General features: G+C 45.3%; 1 protein-coding gene across 5 annotated transcripts in view; it reads left to right on the forward strand.

Annotated features, from left to right (window-relative positions):
• Positions 1-26: 26 nt before the first annotated feature.
• Positions 27-18,032, forward strand: part of EIF4E2 (eukaryotic translation initiation factor 4E family member 2) — a 31,030-nt gene continuing 13,024 nt past the window's right edge. For 2 of the 5 annotated variants that reach the window (XM_027589541.2, XM_027589540.2), the window contains exons 1-6: positions 28-184; positions 6,346-6,460; positions 7,947-8,081; positions 13,681-13,785; positions 15,245-15,397; positions 15,495-15,631. In XM_027589541.2, coding sequence (XP_027445342.1) covers positions 165-184; positions 6,346-6,460; positions 7,947-8,081; positions 13,681-13,785; positions 15,245-15,397; positions 15,495-15,631 — 665 coding nt within the window. In that variant the 5' untranslated portion in view covers positions 28-164. Of the gene's footprint in view, positions 185-6,345; positions 6,461-7,946; positions 8,082-13,680; positions 13,786-15,244; positions 15,398-15,494; positions 15,632-17,356; positions 17,623-18,032 lie in introns of those variants that run through there. The other 3 variants (XM_027589543.1, XM_027589539.1, XM_027589542.1) reach the window with 3 other exon arrangements.

The raw sequence follows: 18,032 nt of genomic DNA on the forward strand, positions 1-18,032 counted from the left end.
GCCCCGCGCAGCGGGCGTCCCGGGATACCCGCCCGACACCGGGGTAGGGCGCAGAAGTTCCGCTGCGCCATGCGTAGCCGGAAGTAGCCGGGCCCTAAGCTGGGGGGAGACCCGGCGGAGCGGAAGTCACTCCGTGAGGCAGTGGCGACGGCGGCGGTGAGAGGATGAACAACAAGTTCGACGCGTGAGTGGCGCGTGGCCGCCCCACGGGGGCCCCTTCCCCCAACCGTTCCCCGCGCCCGCCCCCAGCGGGGCTGGCGGCGGCAAAACTCCCCGGCGCCGTCCTCCCTCCCGGGCTTGGGCTGCGGGCCTCGCCGGCCCAGGGGGCCGGCGGGGAAGGAGAGGGGGCTGGGGAGGCGTGATGCAGGGGTCTCGGAGGCGCCGGGGACGTACGGACCGCGGGCGAAGCGCGGGGTCCCGGGGGAGGAGGTGGCCGTGACGGCCGGAAGGAGATTTTTGGACGCCCCGCCCCGGTGGGTGCGGGTGGCCGGCGGCGTGGAGGGGCGGAGACCGCGGGCGGTTTGGGTGTTTCCGCAGCCTGGCTGCCCTGCCTCTGACTCCGGCTTTCCGCACGCACTCTCTAGCCTGGGCAGGTCACCTCGCCTCTCTGAGTCAGTGTTCTCTTCTGCAGAGCGGGGATGGTAACAGCCCGGGCCGGAGAGTTGGGAAGATGCAGTGAGGTAATGCGGCTCTTGGGCCTAGAGGCTGCTCAGTTACGGAAAGCTCCTCGTCTTCCTCAGGCTCCTTCCTACTTCCTTTCTTCTCCCTCTTTTCCCTTCCAACACACTCACCGGGAGCTGCTCTGTTTTCTTGCCCAGGGCGCACACTTGACGTTGCCCCCGTCTCCACTTCGTGTCTACACTCTCTGGTTCCTAGTTCCAGCATTAGTTGGAAATGCAGAAAAGAAATGCAGAGTATTTTTGCCTGTTTCCCTCTAGCGATTGTATTTTGAGGTAGATTATGTGCTTATCTCTCTTCTAATAGTCTAGTAAATCTGTCTGATCTCCAGAGCCCGAGATCTCCCGGCCCAGACCCACCAGTTGGCCAGTTATTTGGCAGTAGAAGAGTTACCCAGCCGTTGTTATCTAAACCACGTTAGTGGTTAGTGCCCTGCTGCTGCACGGGGTGTGTTGTGATAAGGATCAAATCACATTCAACAGTGCTTCAAGGTACTTTGTAAATCGCTCGTAGTGAGGAATAAATGTAAAGTGGCATCACTGTTTATTTAGGTTGTGACCCACTGCTGATGGGAAGTTGGGGTTTTTCCAATACAGTGCGTGCTGGTTGGCAAATTGAGGAGTCCTGAATTCCAGCAGTCTAGGCCTCAGGAATGTTTCCTGGTTGCTCAGAAGTCTCTGGGACTTGGCTAAAGTCTGGCTGAACGCATCCGCAGCCTGCTGCTTGGCTCAGCCCATCTCAGTACAAACAGCCACACTCCCTCCCTCTCCTCCCCCCCTCCCCCCCCATTTGTACCCCTCATCTTAAATCTCTGCAGCACCAAATTCCAGATCTAAGTCCTCCCTCAGTGGAGCTTTCTGCAAACCCTATACCCCTTCCTCCACTAAATTGAACAGATCAAAATTTCATCTTAGGAAGACACTTTATGAGTCATCTGTACCAGTCCTGCCAAAATCATTTGGGGATCTGCAGTAAGCTAATTTAAGAATGGTAATAATGGCGTCCATAGGTTTCTTGGCTAGATACTTTTCACATATTATTTCTACTCCTAACAACACTGCAAAGGGGATTATGTTACCTCCTTCCACAGATAGGAGAATGCCCTCTGAAGTTAAGTAACTTGCCCACAAAAACAGGAAGGCCCATGTGGCGGAATTCAAAGCCAGGTTTGTTTAACCTTGGTTCAAGTACCTCTTGACAAAAATTAACCTGGATCTTTTTTTTTTTTTTAAGATTTTTTTTATTTGACAGAGACACAGCGAGAGAGGGGACACAAGCAGGGGGAGTGGGAGAGGGAGAAGCAGGCTTCCTGCTAAGCAGGGAGCCCGCCATGCGGCTCCATCCCACGTGACCTGAACCGAAGGCAGACACTTAACAACTGAGCCAACCAGGCGCCCCTGAGTCAGAATTTTTTACCATCTCCTAGCAATGCAGGGAAAAAACCAAAGCTTTCATTTAGTTGAAATTAGCAATTAGAGACCACACCTGCCCCTGGTTTTGAAGTTTGTCTAAGTGATCTCTACACCCAACATGGGACTCGAACCCACAACCCCGAGACCAAGAGCTCCTCTGACTGAGCCAGGCCGGCGCCCCCAAAAATTTGCAGGTTTTAGACCGTTCTTATGTGTTGGCTTCTATTATTCTTCACCACATGGTTCTTAAGGACTGGTGCCAGTTTGCCAGCATGCTAAAAGTCCAGTGCCTGGAGCTAGGTACTGTAGTCTAATCTGATGAGCTCAGGTTAAAGAAGAACTCTAACCTCCTCTAGTGTGTGGGCTCAACTTCTGTGAGTGTAACCTAGGACTATAATTGTACCCCACCCCCCATATCTATCAATTCAGTCAGCTACCACTGTCATTGATCCTGTTAATGTGTAAAACCCTAAGATGCTTTCACTGTTCTGCAGTCCCAGACTGATTAGTTTTCAGATCTAGATGCCATACTTGATTTTGTCATTCTCTCTTTGCTAGCTTTTGGCCCTTTCTTAAAGCATTGTCTGAGCCATCTGTTTGGCACTCATCCTATTCTGCCTTGTATGGCTTTGATTTGATTTGATGTTTAAGTTTTTTATTTATTTGAGAGTGAGAGTAAGTGCACACAAGCAGGGGGGAGGGGCAGAGGGGAGAGGAAGAAGCAAACTGCCCCCTGAGCAGGGAGCCCAGTGTGGGGCTCGATCCCAGGACCCTGAGATCGTGACCTGAGCTGAAGGCAGACACGTAACCGACTGAGCCACCCAGGCACACCTATTGCTTTGATTTTAGAAGCGCATTCGTTAAACATGTGTATCGTCTGCCTCTGTCTGATGCTGGACATGTAAAGATGAATTAGAACAAGTTCCTATCCACAAGGAATTGGTCTAGTTAGAGAGTACGAGGACAAACCTGGGCAGAAGTTTGATGAGCTGACTTAGGGCCACTCAGTCTGGATAGCCTTAGAGATGCTAATTGCCCTCCTGAGTCTATGGAACACTGATTTGTAGTCCTAATTGTGTCCTGACTCAAATCCAGCTTCAAGCTGAGAAGAGTAGCCTCTGGAAGATAGGATGCAAGTGATTTGCCTTAAGTATAGGCTTAGAGGGCAGGGTAGTTGGCTAGCTCCACTCTGAAGAAATAACACAAGAGGAAGGTCCACTAGGATTTCCTTTTACCATCTCTGAAGGGAATCGGGAAGTGTGGTCCAGGGATCTCAGTAGCACTGTTTCTTCTCAGATATAATTACTTTTGCTATTCTTTTTCTGTTTCCTAGTCATGATTAGCAGCAAAGACAGGAACTTACACTTTTCTTGGGGCTAGTAAAATGAGAGATGTGGGGTGACTGCCCCTCTTCAAGATTTAAAGGGAAGGGACCCCAGAGGATATAGTGGAGGCTGGGAGGTAAGAAGAAAGGGAAATGGTTTGAGTCCTGAGGTGTGCCCTTAAGATGAGAATTAGGAGCTGTCTTGGGCCTATTCAGTATAAAAAAACCATGAGATATTTTTGATTGGGAGCCAGAAAATTAGCCATGACATTACAGCTGAGACAAGTACAAACATTTATATGGTGAGGTTCAGAAGAGGGGAGCCTGATCCAGCCTAGGGAGAGATTAGGAAATTTTCTTTTCTTAAGATTTTATTTATTTATATGACAGAGACACAGCGAGAGAGGGAACACAAGCAAGGGGAGTGGGAGAGGGAGAAGCAGGCTTCCCACGCAGCAGGGAGCCCGATGCGGGGCTCGATCCCAGGACCCTGGGATCATGACCTGAGCCGAAGGCAGACGCTTAATGACTGAGCCACCCAGGTGCCCCAGGAAATATTTCTGAGAGAAAGTGGCCCTCATCCCGAGTCCTAAAGGACCAGTTAAGTAGGGGAGGAGGGGGTCTCCAAGAAGAGACCACGGGATGAGCATAACAGAGGGGTGAGGTTAGGGAACCTGCAAGTAGGTTGATAACACGAGAGTGGAAGGAGTTTGTTGGGACCAACCAGGAGGTGATACTGGCACATATAACAGAGAAGGACCTTTGTACCAAGCTGAGGCCTGAGTATGTGTACCTCATCCCCTCAATCAGGTCCTTGGGTACAGGCACTCTAGCATCTGATACACACTCTAGCATCTGGCTTGGTAAATGTGGGACTTGGTGCTCTACAGGCTCCTTTAGGAAAGTAAACCAACTCAAGTTTAATAAAGGGGAAGGAGTATCCTAAGCACAGATAATGTTCTCCCAGAAGTCTGGGGAGGTCAGACTAAGTCAATGAGATGGCAGCATCACAAACAAAACCACTTTTCTCTCTACTTTCTCTGCTTCGTTCCCTCTCTCCCTACTGGCTTTCTTTGCTCTTGTTCATTGTCTTTCCCTCGTGGCTTTTCTCGTATGGGACCTATATGATTGCCCCAGCTCCTCAGTCTGTGTGGTCTTTCATCTCCTGGATAAAAAGCCAAGGAAGGAATCTACTCATAATTTTGAGCAAGACCATGGGGCATCAGTTATTGGCCAGGCTGGAATGCCCTTTGTTCAGGTACCCTTCATAGTCATGCCTTGACCAGAGTGGGGATGGGGTCATTTATGGCCTGGTGCACCTGAATATATCCTACAGCTAGGGCTGTGAAATGAGCAGAAGAGGCACCTAAACACATGGCTAGTGCGTTCTAATATTTATTGAGTGATTTTTATGTGCTAGGCACTGAAAATTCACGGGCAAAAGAAAATGCAAAATGCTTTGCAACATGTTTCTGTAGGTATGTAAGGTAATATCTGTGTTGTCATTTGAGCATTTCTAGTACCTTTCTTGAGGATTACCTAATTCCATTTGACTAGATAGTCATTAGGGCCAAAGGTGATTTTGGAGAAGATCCATGATAAGCCAATGGTCCAGCTCTAAATTAAATGACATTCTTACTATCTTTGTGGATTCACCTCCTGTTTATCTTCTTGTATGAATCCAGTGAGCTTTAGATGTACCTGAAAGCCTTAGGGTAGTTTCACTGCTTCTAGAAGGATAGGACCTACTGTACATTTGACCAGTCTCACCAGGCAGGGAGACATTCATTCCTTCTTTCGATCATTTCTTTTCTTTTCATTTAACATTGATTCATCATCTTGTGCAACATGTTAGGGCAACATCTTCTTGTCCTCGGTGCTGGAGATACAAAGATTAATAAGACTGTTCTAAGAGATCCCTCCACTTAATAGGGAAAAGCAGACCCGGGAAGAATGGCACCTTGGGCTACGGGGTAGTGTTTGCAGATGGCACAGCTGCGGAGCTATAGTTTCCTTTGGGAGATGGGCGGGGAGAGGGTATCAGTAGGCTGGGGTCAGATCCTGGAGGATCTTAAATTTCATTGTACTTTGTCCTGCAGGGTGGGCATCAAAAGGCAAGGGACAGTTGGTGGTTTTTAAGAATGGAAGTTAAACGATCAGGTTTGTGTTTATTTTTTTAAGATTTATTTATTTATTTTAGAGAGAAAGGGCGAGCGCACGCACACACTCGAGTGCCAAGGGGAGGGGCAGAGGGAGAGACAGTCTCAAGCAGACTCTGCACTAAGCGTGAAGCCGGACGTGGGGCTCAACACGGGCTTCAGCCTCGCGACCCTGAGATCAGGACCCTGAGATCACTGAGCTGAAACCAAGAGTCAGATGCTTAACTGACTGTGCCACCCGGCTGCCCCTCAGATTTGCATTTAGAAAGATGCTGGTGGCTTTGTGGAGGATGGATAGGGAGTGGAGATGATTTGTATCAGACCATGTAGGAATTTATTGTGGTAACTGAGATGACAGAGAAGTGGGCCTGAGCTAAAGCAGTGGCAGTGGGGAAGGGTAGGAGAGATGGTTAGAAGAAGTGTCGAGAAAGATAAGTAAGTTTTTAAACTTCATTTGAAATGCTAATGCAGTTATATAATCCAGAAACTCTTATTATTGATTCATTATTTTTGGCAAAAAAAAACAACACCACCACCACAATCCCTTGAACTGTTCTTCTTTGCCTGTCAAAAAACTGGAAGACAGTGTTTTTTTGGAATTCCTTCTAACTGCCTTTCTACACTCCCTTGCCCTTCCCTCATCTCTTGTACATCTCTTTGCCTGTATTTTGAGTAGGGTTGGTTATATGGTAGTTCATTTGACCTGGTGGCTTTGTTAGGTAAGCAAGAATCAGCTCAGTCATGGCCTAACATTGTTTTCTTTCCCATTCAGATTGAAAGACGATGACAGTGGGGACCATGATCAGAATGAAGAAAACAGCACACAGAAAGATGGTGAGAAGGAAAAAACAGAACGAGACAAAAGTCAGGGCAGCAGTAAGAGGAAGGTGAGTCTTGTGCTGTATAGATAGAATTGTCTTTGGACTTGGGACTTGGTTATCTTGTGGAATCTGTCATGTTAAAGATACCGGATTAACTTGATGGCACCCTATTTTGGAATATCTGCTTTTTTTTTTTTTTTAAGGGTGTACTTATTTATTAGAAAGAGAATGCGTGTGCACCTGTGCTGAAGCAGGGGGAGGAGCAGAGGGAGAAGGGCAAACAGACTCCACACTGAGCATGGAGCCCGGTGTGGGACTCGATCCCAGGACCCTGGGATCATGACCTGAGCCAAAATCAAGAGTCAGATGTGTAACTGACTGAGCCACCCAGGTGCCCCTGGAATATCTGCTTTTGTTCTCAAAAAAAAGATTGTTGAATCACTGGCGTTCATGTTGGGAGTTAGAAATTTTCCCTTGCCACGGGATCTTGAGATGTTGCCTTGCTTTCCAGCATTCTCCCAGCACGAGAGATGAACCCTGGAGTTTAGCAGGGCTGTTGGTTGCTTCCAAGCTGCTGAGTATTTAATCCTACACATCCCTTGAAATTTTAGACTCTTTTGTCTGTATTAATCTAAGCTGAAAGTTACTTGGAAAGGAGAAAGTTTAGAGAATGAGAGATTGATGGATCAATTTCTTTCTTTCTTTTTTTAAGGTTTCCTTTATTTGTCAGGGAGAGAGAGTGCGCGCAAGCAGGGGGAATGGCAGGGGGAGAAGCAGGCTCCCCACTGAGCAAGGAGTCTGATGTGGGACTCAGTCCCAGGACCCTGGGATCATGACTTGAGCCGAAGGCAGATGCTTAACCGACTGAGCCACCCGGGTGTCCTGGATCAATTTCTTCTTTGAAATATCAAAACAATTGTTTCTCTCACGAGGTTGAGGACTATCCAGATAAAAGCGTTGTAGGTGCTAAGAGAACACAAAGGTGAATGAGACTATGGATCAAGGGGCTTATATTTAATAGTAACAGTAATAATGGTAGCTGACACTGAACCCTTACTATGTGCCGGGCACTGTGCTAAGCACTTTTCATCTATTAATTTATTTGATCCTCTCAGCAATCCTATGATATGGTTGTTATTATTATTTTCTTCATTTTGCAGATAAGCAACAGAGGCACAAACAGGTGAGGCAGCTTGCCCAGGTTACTAGCCAGTAAGTGATAAAGTGTCATAGATGAGGCAGTACTTGGCCTGGGAGTACTTGGCTGAGATAAGATATAAACATAAATACCTAAGACAGAAAACAAAAGGTTACAAACACCATACGAATACAGATAAAATGTTATAGGAACTTAGAGTCAGTTAACCACTAAAGAAATTTAGTTAACCACTGAAGAGTTAGTTAACCACTAAGTGGAATCTTGGGCATATTGCAGGTAGTTGAAGATGTGTCCTTTTTGTGGAGGTGGTAATGGGTGACACTGTAAAATGTTTTCTGTGTCTCAGATTATGTGAAAAATGCCGCAGATTAACACACCTTCTTCAATTCACAGGCTGTTGTCCCTGGACCAGCAGAGCATCCCCTGCAGTACAACTATACTTTCTGGTACTCCAGAAGGACCCCCGGCCGTCCCACCAGCTCACAGAGCTATGAACAGAATATCAAACAGATTGGCACCTTTGCCTCTGTGAGTACTTACTGGTTTAATGTAGTGAGCCGTGGTAACACATTCATGCCTATGCTTACCTCATTGTGTTTGTTTATCTTCCTGGTAACCTGTTTAGGCTTCTGGTTTCTTTATCTGACTGACCTGAGTCCCTGAGGTCAGGTTTGCTCATTCTTAGATTTCTCATTAGACATCCATAAGTAACATACATAGGTATCAAGAAGTATGTGAATTGACAAGTTGACCGTAAGGGGACAATACAAAAATACAGGTTTGTTTAAGTAGATACGTACTGAGTCCTTATTGCGTGCAAAGTGTCATGGAGGATAAAAAATTTTATAATACGTTGTATCTATTTTTATGAAGCTTGACAGTAAAGTCAAGAGTAAAATTCAGAAGTTTCTCTTGTATTAAGAACCTCCTATTAATGGGGCACCTGGCTGGTAGAGCATGGGACTCTTAATCTTGGGGGCATAGAGCTTACTTAAAAAAAAGAAAAAAAGAGGCGCCTGGGTGGCTCAGTCGTTAAGCGTCTGCCTTCGGCTCAGGTCATGATCCCAGGGTCCTGGGATCAAGCCCCGCATTGGGTTCCCTGCTCTGCGGGAAGCCTGCTTCTCCCTCTCCCACTACCCCTGCTTGTGTTCCCTCTCTCACTGTGTCTCTCTTTGTCAAATAAATAAATAAAATCTTTAAAAAAAAAAAAAAAAGAACCTCCCATTAGGTTTTTGGATATGTTAGTAACTATGCATAGTGTAGCATCTTTTTCCTGTGTTCAGAAAGAAAATGAAATCCTAATAATTGTTTTTGTAGGTACTGTCAGAGTCAGAAATAGCCCCAGCTCTCTCTGTCTCCCTCACAGGTGGCTAGGTTTGTGTACCCTGAAAGCTGTCTGCAACTAACACAAGTCTTGTTCAACAAAAATTTTTATGCACTTTCTACGTGCTGTACGTTTGTTTTCTGGGCAGAATCAAATACAGGATTTGTTATTTTCTTGAAATTGTGGAGGTTTTTTCCCATTTAAAATGCAGACACACTGGAGGGCGCCTGGGTGGCTCAGTTGGTTAAGCGACTGCCTTCGACTCAGGTCATGATCCTGGAGTCCCGGGATTGAGTCCCACATCGGGCTCCCCGCTCAGCGGGGAGTCTGCTTCTCCCTCTGACCCTCTTCCCTCTCGTGCTCTCTGTCTCTCATTCTCTCTCTCTCTCAAATAAATAAATAAAATCTTTAAAAAAAAATGCAGACACTGGAAAAGGAAACTGTAACAGACAGTAAACATTACAATAAATTGGTAAAGAAGAAAGACACAGTAATAGGCACTTGATGTAATTTCCTTTGATCATCATAATAACCCTATGAGATCAGTGATATCCGTATTTTACAAACAAGGAAAGTGAGACTTGGGTTAAGTATCTGATCAAAGTGTCAAGTCAGTCATAATGTACTTGAAGTGGAGGAGCCAGGATTGAAACTTAGGTTGGGTAGGCTGTAAAAGCTATATTCCAGAGTCCATACATACATACTCTTTCATTTACTCTTCCATCACACCAAAGTGCAAGTCAGGTGTCTCTAATATTTTTAATGTTATTTCTAGACAAACTATCCATTTATCACTAATCAGTTATATATTTGTATATGTATATATGTGTACACACACACACACACACACACACACACACACACACACACAGCCGGTAATCAGATTATCTGATTACTCTGCTGAGTTGATACAATTTCAGCCCAAAGCAAGGATTTGTTTTAGTTAGCCTGTGCTTGCTTTTCTTTCTTTCTTTCTTTCTCTTTCTTTTTCTTTCTTCCTTCCTTTCTTTCTTCCTTCCTTCCTTTCTTTCTTTTTCTTTCTTTCTTTCTTTTTCTTTCTTCCTTTCTTTTTCTTTCTTTCTTTCTTTTCTTTCCTTCTTTCTTTTTCTTTCCTTCTTTCTTTTTCTTTCCTTCCTTCCTTCTTTCTTCCAAGTAGGCTCCATGCCCAGCATGGGGCTCAAACTCATGACCCTGAGATTAAGAGTTGCATGCTCCACCAACTGAGCCAGCCAGGTGCCTGCCTGTGCTCCCTTACTACTGGTAGATGTAGGCTTTTTTGTAATACTAAAAATAGCTTGTGCACTGGGTGCATATTTGGTTCAAGAAATGTTTGTTGAATGAATTCACTCACAGTTCTAAAATGAATTAAGACCTTGCCCTTAAAGAAGTAAGTCATTCCCAGGGATTTTAATACAGGGAGATAGTGAGAAGTGGTATAGGGAAGGCATGGCTAAAATGCTCTTGACGTTCACAGGAAAGAAGGAATTAATTCCAACTTGGGGAAAGCCTCTTTGGAGGAAATGGGCTTAAAATTAAACTTAAGGAGTCCTGGCTGGCTCATTCAGAAGGACATGTGACTCTTGATGTCCTGGTTGTGAGTTCAAGCCCCACATTGAGTGTAGAGATAACTAAAAAAAATAAATAAACTTAAATATATATATGTATAATATATATAATAAACATTATATATATAATTGAACTTAAAAATTTGAACAGGAGATATGAAAAGAACGGAATTGTTGGTAAAGGGAATAATAGAAATAAACTTTTGAAAATATCAGTGCATTCCTAACATTCCTGAATCTATCACAAAAATGTTGATGACCTGCCATGTGGGAAAGTTAGACATTACAGGGAAGGTAGCAGCCCATTGTGTTCTGAACAACTGGATGAGCACTTGGAGGGTCAGAGAAGATTGAACTTAGGGTGGGGGGGGGGAGTTTTCATTCAGGATTCTGTTATTTTGGGGGTAATTGTGAATATTTCTAGCATTTTTCTTTTCCTTTTAAGAAAGGCATATATGAATTTACTCAGCTTGTGCGCAAAGGGTTTTCTTTTCTTTTTTTAAGATTTTATTTTATTAGTGCACACACAAGTTGGGGGGAGAGGGGTAGAGGGAGAGGCAGATTTCCTACTGAGCAGGGAGCCCAACATGGGGCTCCATATGCGGGGCTCAATCCCAGGACCCCAAGATCACAACCCAAGCCAAAGGTGGACACTTAACAGACTGAGCCACCTCAGCACCTCTCTTTTCTTTTCTTTTGGCATAAATGTTGAGTTGACTAGAGCAACATCATCAGCATCATCTGGGGTGTCATTCTTCCAGACTCAATGGCTGTGTGACCATGGTGTTTAAAGTTGGCTGTCATGTAAGTCAAGGCATTAGGAAATGTCTCACAATATTAGGTTCCTCACAGAGAAATAATCACATTGTGGAACCTTTTATCAAATCTAAAGCAGCATTTCTCAGTGCTCCTTAATCCTAATATTTGACCATATTTAAAAGTTCTTGAAGTCAGGGTGACTAAGAAGGCAGTGTCTTAAAATAGGAGAGCAGTGGACTTGGGGATCACATGGCTCATCTGCTCTGGTGCTGGACTCAGGGCAGGGCCAGTTCTGAAACCATTTTCTCAACTATAAAATGAGGAAGGTAATTGAGATTATTTCTTTTTTCAAAGATTTATTTTGGAGAGAGAGTGTGTGTGCTAGTGGGGGGAGGGGCAGACGGAGAGGGTGGGGAGAAACATACTCCCTGCTGAGCCCAGAGCCCGATGTAGAGCTCGATGTAGGGCTCCAGGACCCCAAGACCATGAACTGAGCCGAAACCAAGAGTCAGACGCTCAACCAACTGAGCCACCCCGGTGCCCCGAGATTATTTCTGAAGTCTTTTTTTGTGCAGCTCACATTCTGAGTCTGAACATTTATTTTTTGGTTTCAGTAAGGAGTTTCAAAAACCAAAATTGCCTAAAGAGAAGGAAGAATAAATCTTTTAAAGCCTAATAGTATTTCTCAAGTTGTTTACTTCATCTCTTTTGTGATTTGGATATAAGATTGTGACTATGAGATTCTGTAGTCTGGCTATAAAATTGGAAGAGACCAAACTGCTAATAATGCAATGCTTGATCGGGGAATTGGGGTGGCTGGTATACTTTCTCCCTAACCACCCCCACCCCCAATTCCTAATTCACAGTGAGCCACAGGTTCTAGTGGGTGTATTTTGTTTCTTCCCACTGTGTCAGCGTGGAAAAAGATGATTGCTCATTTAATACATATGGCCTCTTACTGCCCCCAATTGCTGTATACAGTTAAACATAGTGGTTGTTGAGATGAGACACTGCTTCAAAATCCTATGAATGGCACTTGTTCCTGACTTCTTTCTACCATGAGACAGTTCCCGTGTTCCTGTTCTCTAGAGGAACTGCCACTTCATAGAGTGCAAGGTCTCTTTCTCCTGAGTTGCTATCCACATCTAGAAGTATGACCTGAATCTCTGACTACTCAATACCCATTTTCAGCTACACATTATGATGTCTTGCTGGGTGTTTGTTGAGAACCTCCTCATTGGTGTATTGGCAAATACCAACTGACTTCACACTATTCCACGTTTTTTCTCTCTTCCTAAAGTGTGCCTCTTCACTAGCCAGTACTTTGTGGGTGTCCCCTGTGAGTTACAAAGGACTAGGGAAGTAAGGTCTCCTTATCATGGCACTACTGAGAGAAACGGGAACAGCTCGATAAGTAGAAATAAGCATGTATCTGATAGAGAAATAATGCCGTTTTCTAACAGGATTATGAAGGAGGGGCAAGGATTATGAAGGAGGGACAAGGAGAAACAAATTTTCTAGCTAAGAAGAGGGACTTAAACCCCAAATATGAGAGGCTGAGTTCTTTTGGTTTGGGCTATCCTGGCCTCAGCAAGGGCACCATGGTTTAGAGTAGTGCGTGTGGTTAATCCCATCACTTATGCTCAATAAGCAAACAGAAGTAAAATGTATTCATTGTAGTTAATGCTGTATCTGCAAATAAACCAGTCTTTGAGAAGTGATCAAACTTCATGGGGATGTGATGTATAGCATGATGACTATAGTTAATAATAATGTATTTTTTAAAAAGTGATTTGGTTCTAAAAAAAATACATTCAGGCTGAGGTTATGTGACACTTCAAATACCTCAAGACTAAAAGAATTCCACTGTGTTGGGACGCCTGGCTGGCTCAGCTGGTAGAGTGTGACACTGTAAGATTTTATTTGCTCACTTGACAGAGCACAAGTAGGGGGAGCAGCAGAGGGAGAGGGAGAAGGAGGCCCCCGGCTGAGCAGGGAGCCTGATGCAGGGCTCATTCCCAGGACCCTGGGATCACGACCCGAGCCGAAGGCAGTTGCTTAACTGACTGAGCCACCCAGGCGCCCCAAGTGTGAGACTCTTAATCTCAGGGTCGTGAGTTCAAGCTCCACGTTGGGCGTAGAGCCTACTTAAGAAAAAGAAAGAAACTGAAAGGATTCCACTGTGTAAAACAGGGTCCTCTTACAGCATTTGATGCTTATCCTGGGGCTTCCACAACTAGGGCTCCTGGCTGAGGCATTTTCCACCTAAAGAGTTTTTTCTTGTATCAGCAGTATTATATCTTTATACTTCCCATACAACCTGCCTTCCCGCATACTTCCCCAAATGAAAGTGTGTCCTCCAAAAAGTAGAGTCTGTAGCAGAGTGTCTTCCGTGTTTATGTTCTTCGCTTAAATCTCATACTCATTCAAAGATAAAAGAAAGACACATCTTTTGTGCTCTGGGGCCTTCTCTCTACAGGTGGAGCAGTTCTGGAGGTTTTATAGCCACATGGTACGTCCTGGGGACCTGACAGGCCACAGTGACTTCCATCTCTTCAAAGAAGGCATTAAACCCATGTGGGAGGTAAGCCTGGAGGACCTCAGACCACTGTTCTGAATGTTTGGGGTTTTTTTTGTTTTTTTTTTTTTAGCCTTGGTAAGGTTAAAAGTATTTGAAGTCTTCTGTCGGAGTGGCATCACTATTTGGTACATCCTTAGAGCCAGGACCTCTGGGAAAAGGCGCTGATGTCATTGCTTGTCTATGTGTTTACAAAGATTTTTTTTATCACTAAAATGGTATTACAACAACATTAAAGGACTTTTTTTTTAATTACCCTTATTCCCATCAAACTGGTTGTGTGTGTGTGTGTGTGTGTGTGTGTGTGTGTGTGTGTGTGTGTGTGTGAGTGAGTGATATATTACTGTAGCGTATGTGTGATTGAAGTGGGTAAAAGGTAAGCTTACTGACAGGCAGTAGCTGGAAACCCAGAGCTGAGCTCTGTGACCTCTTTACTGTAATCCATCGTCTGTTCTGATGCCAGGGCATTTTTTAGAAGACAAATGTGAACGCACACACACACCCAACTATAGGCCCTCCGCAGCTCTGCATTGCTCACATGATCTTGCACTCACTCACCCTACAGGCCTCATCTCCCAGCATGCCTAGGCCTTCCCTTCGGTGCAGCCAGCCTTCCTCTTTGCACATCTCCCTGACACACAGTCCCAGTTTGTACAAGGCCATGTTTTTCTTGATGCCTGCAGACCCTTCACCTGCTTTACCTGCCTAACTCTGTGTTCCTCAAGACCCAGCTTAATGTTTCCTCTTCTTGAGTGTTTTTGTCTTGTTCTTCTTTAACTTCGTCTATCTCTGTTACAGCAACACTTGTCAGACTCTACTGCTGTCATTAGTTTTCTTGGCTGTCTCCTCCACTTTCTTGTATCAACAATACCAGACTGGGGCGCCTAGGTGGCTCAGACGGTTAAGCGTCTGCCTTCGGCTCAGGTCATGATCTCAGAGTGCTGGTATCGAGCCCCACATCGGGCTCCCTGCTCAGTGGGGAGCCTGCTTCTCCCTCTGCCTCTGCCTGCTGCTTCCTCTGCTTGTGCTCTCTCTCTGTCAAAAATAAATTAAAAAAAAAACAATACCAGACTGGATCTGGTAGAGACTGTGGCTTTGCGTGTGTGTGCTTGAGACATAGTGACACTTGGTAAATTTTTAGTGAAGTGAGGAATGATCTGTGTTTGAAATCTGACATCACTTTATTTTGGTTCCTAAAGTAGTTTGAGAAAAAGAGGATTATTTTTAAAGGTCAGCTTAGCCATTCATTGGTATGGCTTGTACCAAGGATTCCCACCTTGTCTTCTTTTCTTCCCATTTCTTGTCTCCCTAGTCCTACCACCATTTTTCCTATAAAGTTGAATAACTGGAAAGTGACAAGACATCTCAAGTGTTCAAGGGATCCCTGGCTTTTTTCCTGCCTTCATACAAAAGTAAAAGACCTGTGAAACCACATATTAACTTTAATGCTTTCTCTCTTGTACAGGATGATGCAAATAAAAATGGTGGCAAGTGGATTATTCGGCTGCGGAAGGGCTTGGCATCCCGTTGCTGGGAGAATCTTATCCTGGCCATGTTGGGGGAACAGTTCATGGTTGGGGAGGAGATCTGTGGGGCTGTGGTCTCTGTCCGGTTTCAGGTAAGCCACGCCGTAGGCAGGTCTGGTTTCTTGTGTTGCCTTTACTCTCCTCACTGCCTCTGGTTTGCTTTGACGATTCCTTCTGTTCCTCCTGTAGGAGGACATTATTTCAATATGGAATAAGACTGCCAGTGACCAAGCAACCACAGCCCGAATCCGGGATACGCTTCGGCGAGTGCTTAACCTACCTCCCAACACCATTATGGAGTACAAAACCCACACCGACAGCATCAAGTACGTGTTGGGGCTGCTTGGGGGGCATGTCCCTAAGCTTAGGAGAAGTAGGTCCTTAGTTGGGCCCGGAGGAATATGGTCGTACAGGAGCCTGACTTATGGAGAAGGGACAGACCAGTCTTCCCCTCTAGTGCTTCTGGCCACTCGTAGCAGTTCTTTGCCGGTGCGGCTCCCTGCCCACCTACACTGTGGGGCACTTTGTATCAGAGACAGCCCTTCTGCAGAATCCCAGTTGCACTGCCTGGGCTTGCTTTATTTACACAGGCTGTCTTGTCTTTCATTCACTAACCACTATCTTAAAATGAAAGACAAAGTGCTCTTCATTTTCTTGCTGTTTTTTAAGATAATTTCACTGAACAATCCAGCCCTCCTCCCTGTCCACCCTTCACCTCACTTTTGCATGTCTTTTTAACCTGTTAGCGTCAGTCTGTTTTCTTTGTCCTGGGAAATTGACTTCTTACCGGGAATGACAACTCCATTTCATTGTGTGTAGAGCTGAAATTGTAGAGGAAGCAGAATAGTGTGTTCGTGAGAGTAGAATCTAAGGGGGAAGCTTGAATGCCAAAGGGGAAGTAAGCTTTGTGATCTGCCTAGGACTTGGGGTACCTAGAGTTGGATGTCCACAAATGAGAATCACAGGTTAGGGTTGCTCCTCCAGTGATCGAAGTCATATTATGAAGAAGTTGTGGGGAGTGGCTGTCAGGTTTTCTCAAAACTGGAGGGAGAGCTTAGCCAACTAGGAGTCGGCACTTTTAGGTTTAACTCTCTCCTTTGACTCCAGTATCAATATGTGCCTTTGGCAAGTCTCTGCCACTCTGCTTCAGTCTCCCCATCTGTAAGATGGGGGCTAATAATACTTTACCTAACAGGATTGTTGTGAGGCTGATTTAATCTTTGTAATTGAAGGTCCTCAGGTGGAGAATGCTCTTATAGGGCGAAGTATTATTATTGCTATCATCGTCATCATTAGTAATAATATCATCATCATGTTATTCTTATTAAAGACTAGTAATGAGCCCAGTGTTGGTGTTCAGCAGGCAAACTATTTGGGAATCTTTTTCCCATGCATTCACAGAGAATGTTGTGGGTGGAGTTGGCTTAAACCAGCTAAGTGCCAGTTTTTTACTGGGAACACTGCCACAAGAGTTGGTCCATAATCAGATGGCTGGTTGTGACTCATCCGTAGCCACCAACAGTTATTAGCCAGCCATGGCCCCAATTGCTTGCCTTAGCAGTCCTGAGTTAGCATTGTTTTTCTCTAGGTAGATTTCCCCATTCTTCGTTCTGGGAGAGACTAGTTTCTGCCCTCCAGCCAGACACAGTCCAGGCTGGAGAGATCCACACTTACTTTTTCTAGGACTCTTAATGTTCAAGGTTCTCAAATGCCCTCCATCCCCCTACCCCTCAAAAGCAAGCTTTCACCTGGCTAGGAAAGGGAAAGAGGTATTTTTCAACTCTCCCCTCTCCACTGTTCTCCCTCTCTAATACCCTGAGGCGGTTCTTCCTGACTTTTGTAGAAACATGAACAAGTCCTTACAGAGTCTAGGAGAGCCTGTGGGCTTTTTGCCTTAGTCTGCTGCTCGCTGCTTTATCAAGAGATCTGCCTAGCACTCCAGCCCTGCAGCTACAGGGACCAGAAACCCTCCTTGAGTCCCAGATGCTACTTTCCCTCGCGTCTCCCTCTCTTTCCTCTCCCAATGTGCCCACCTTTTGCACTTCCACTAGAATGCCAGGCAGGCTGGGCCCCCAAAGGCTCCTTTTTCAAAACCTCTGGAAGCCGCGGTTGAATGTGCCATGACCCTCTCCCTCTCTGGATGGCACCATCATTGAAGCTGGCATCATCGGAGTCTCTTGTTCTGTTGGCGTGCTACCTGGAAGATCCTTCTGTCCTGGACAAGAGGAATTGGAAGAGCATTTTATGTTTTAAGAACAGGCTGACACGCAGCAGCTACAACAACAGCTGAGATCACTTAATAAATGGTGCTAAACTAGCTTGTCTCATGCTCTCGCTCTTTATGGTGCATCAAAGAAGTGGCCTTTCAGACTGATTGTCACCATATTAAGGAATGGCACAGACTTCTCCATGGAGGGCCATCGGGGGAATGCAGCCTCATTTCCATAAGCCCATTGTAGTGTCACATGGTATTTTGTTCCAGTTCTGCTGAGGTCTGACATAATGAGGTGACATCTCGCTCTCAAAATGAGACCCCGTTTTCTGGTACTTGAATTTATAGTTCCCATCTGGTTATGCTGATGACCGGACCAGAGTGATTTCTGATTAGAATTCAGCTTGAAAGTCTGTTAAGGTTGGAAAGGGGGATCCTTGGCCTTTGCTTCACTGACTTTGTTTGCCTTTACTTCAAAGAACTCTCTTGCTTGAAGGGAAAAGCCCTGCTTCCGT

The sequence above is a fragment of the Zalophus californianus genome, chromosome 3, assembly GCF_009762305.2.
Source record: "Zalophus californianus isolate mZalCal1 chromosome 3, mZalCal1.pri.v2, whole genome shotgun sequence".
Taxonomy (NCBI): Eukaryota; Metazoa; Chordata; class Mammalia; order Carnivora; family Otariidae; genus Zalophus; species Zalophus californianus.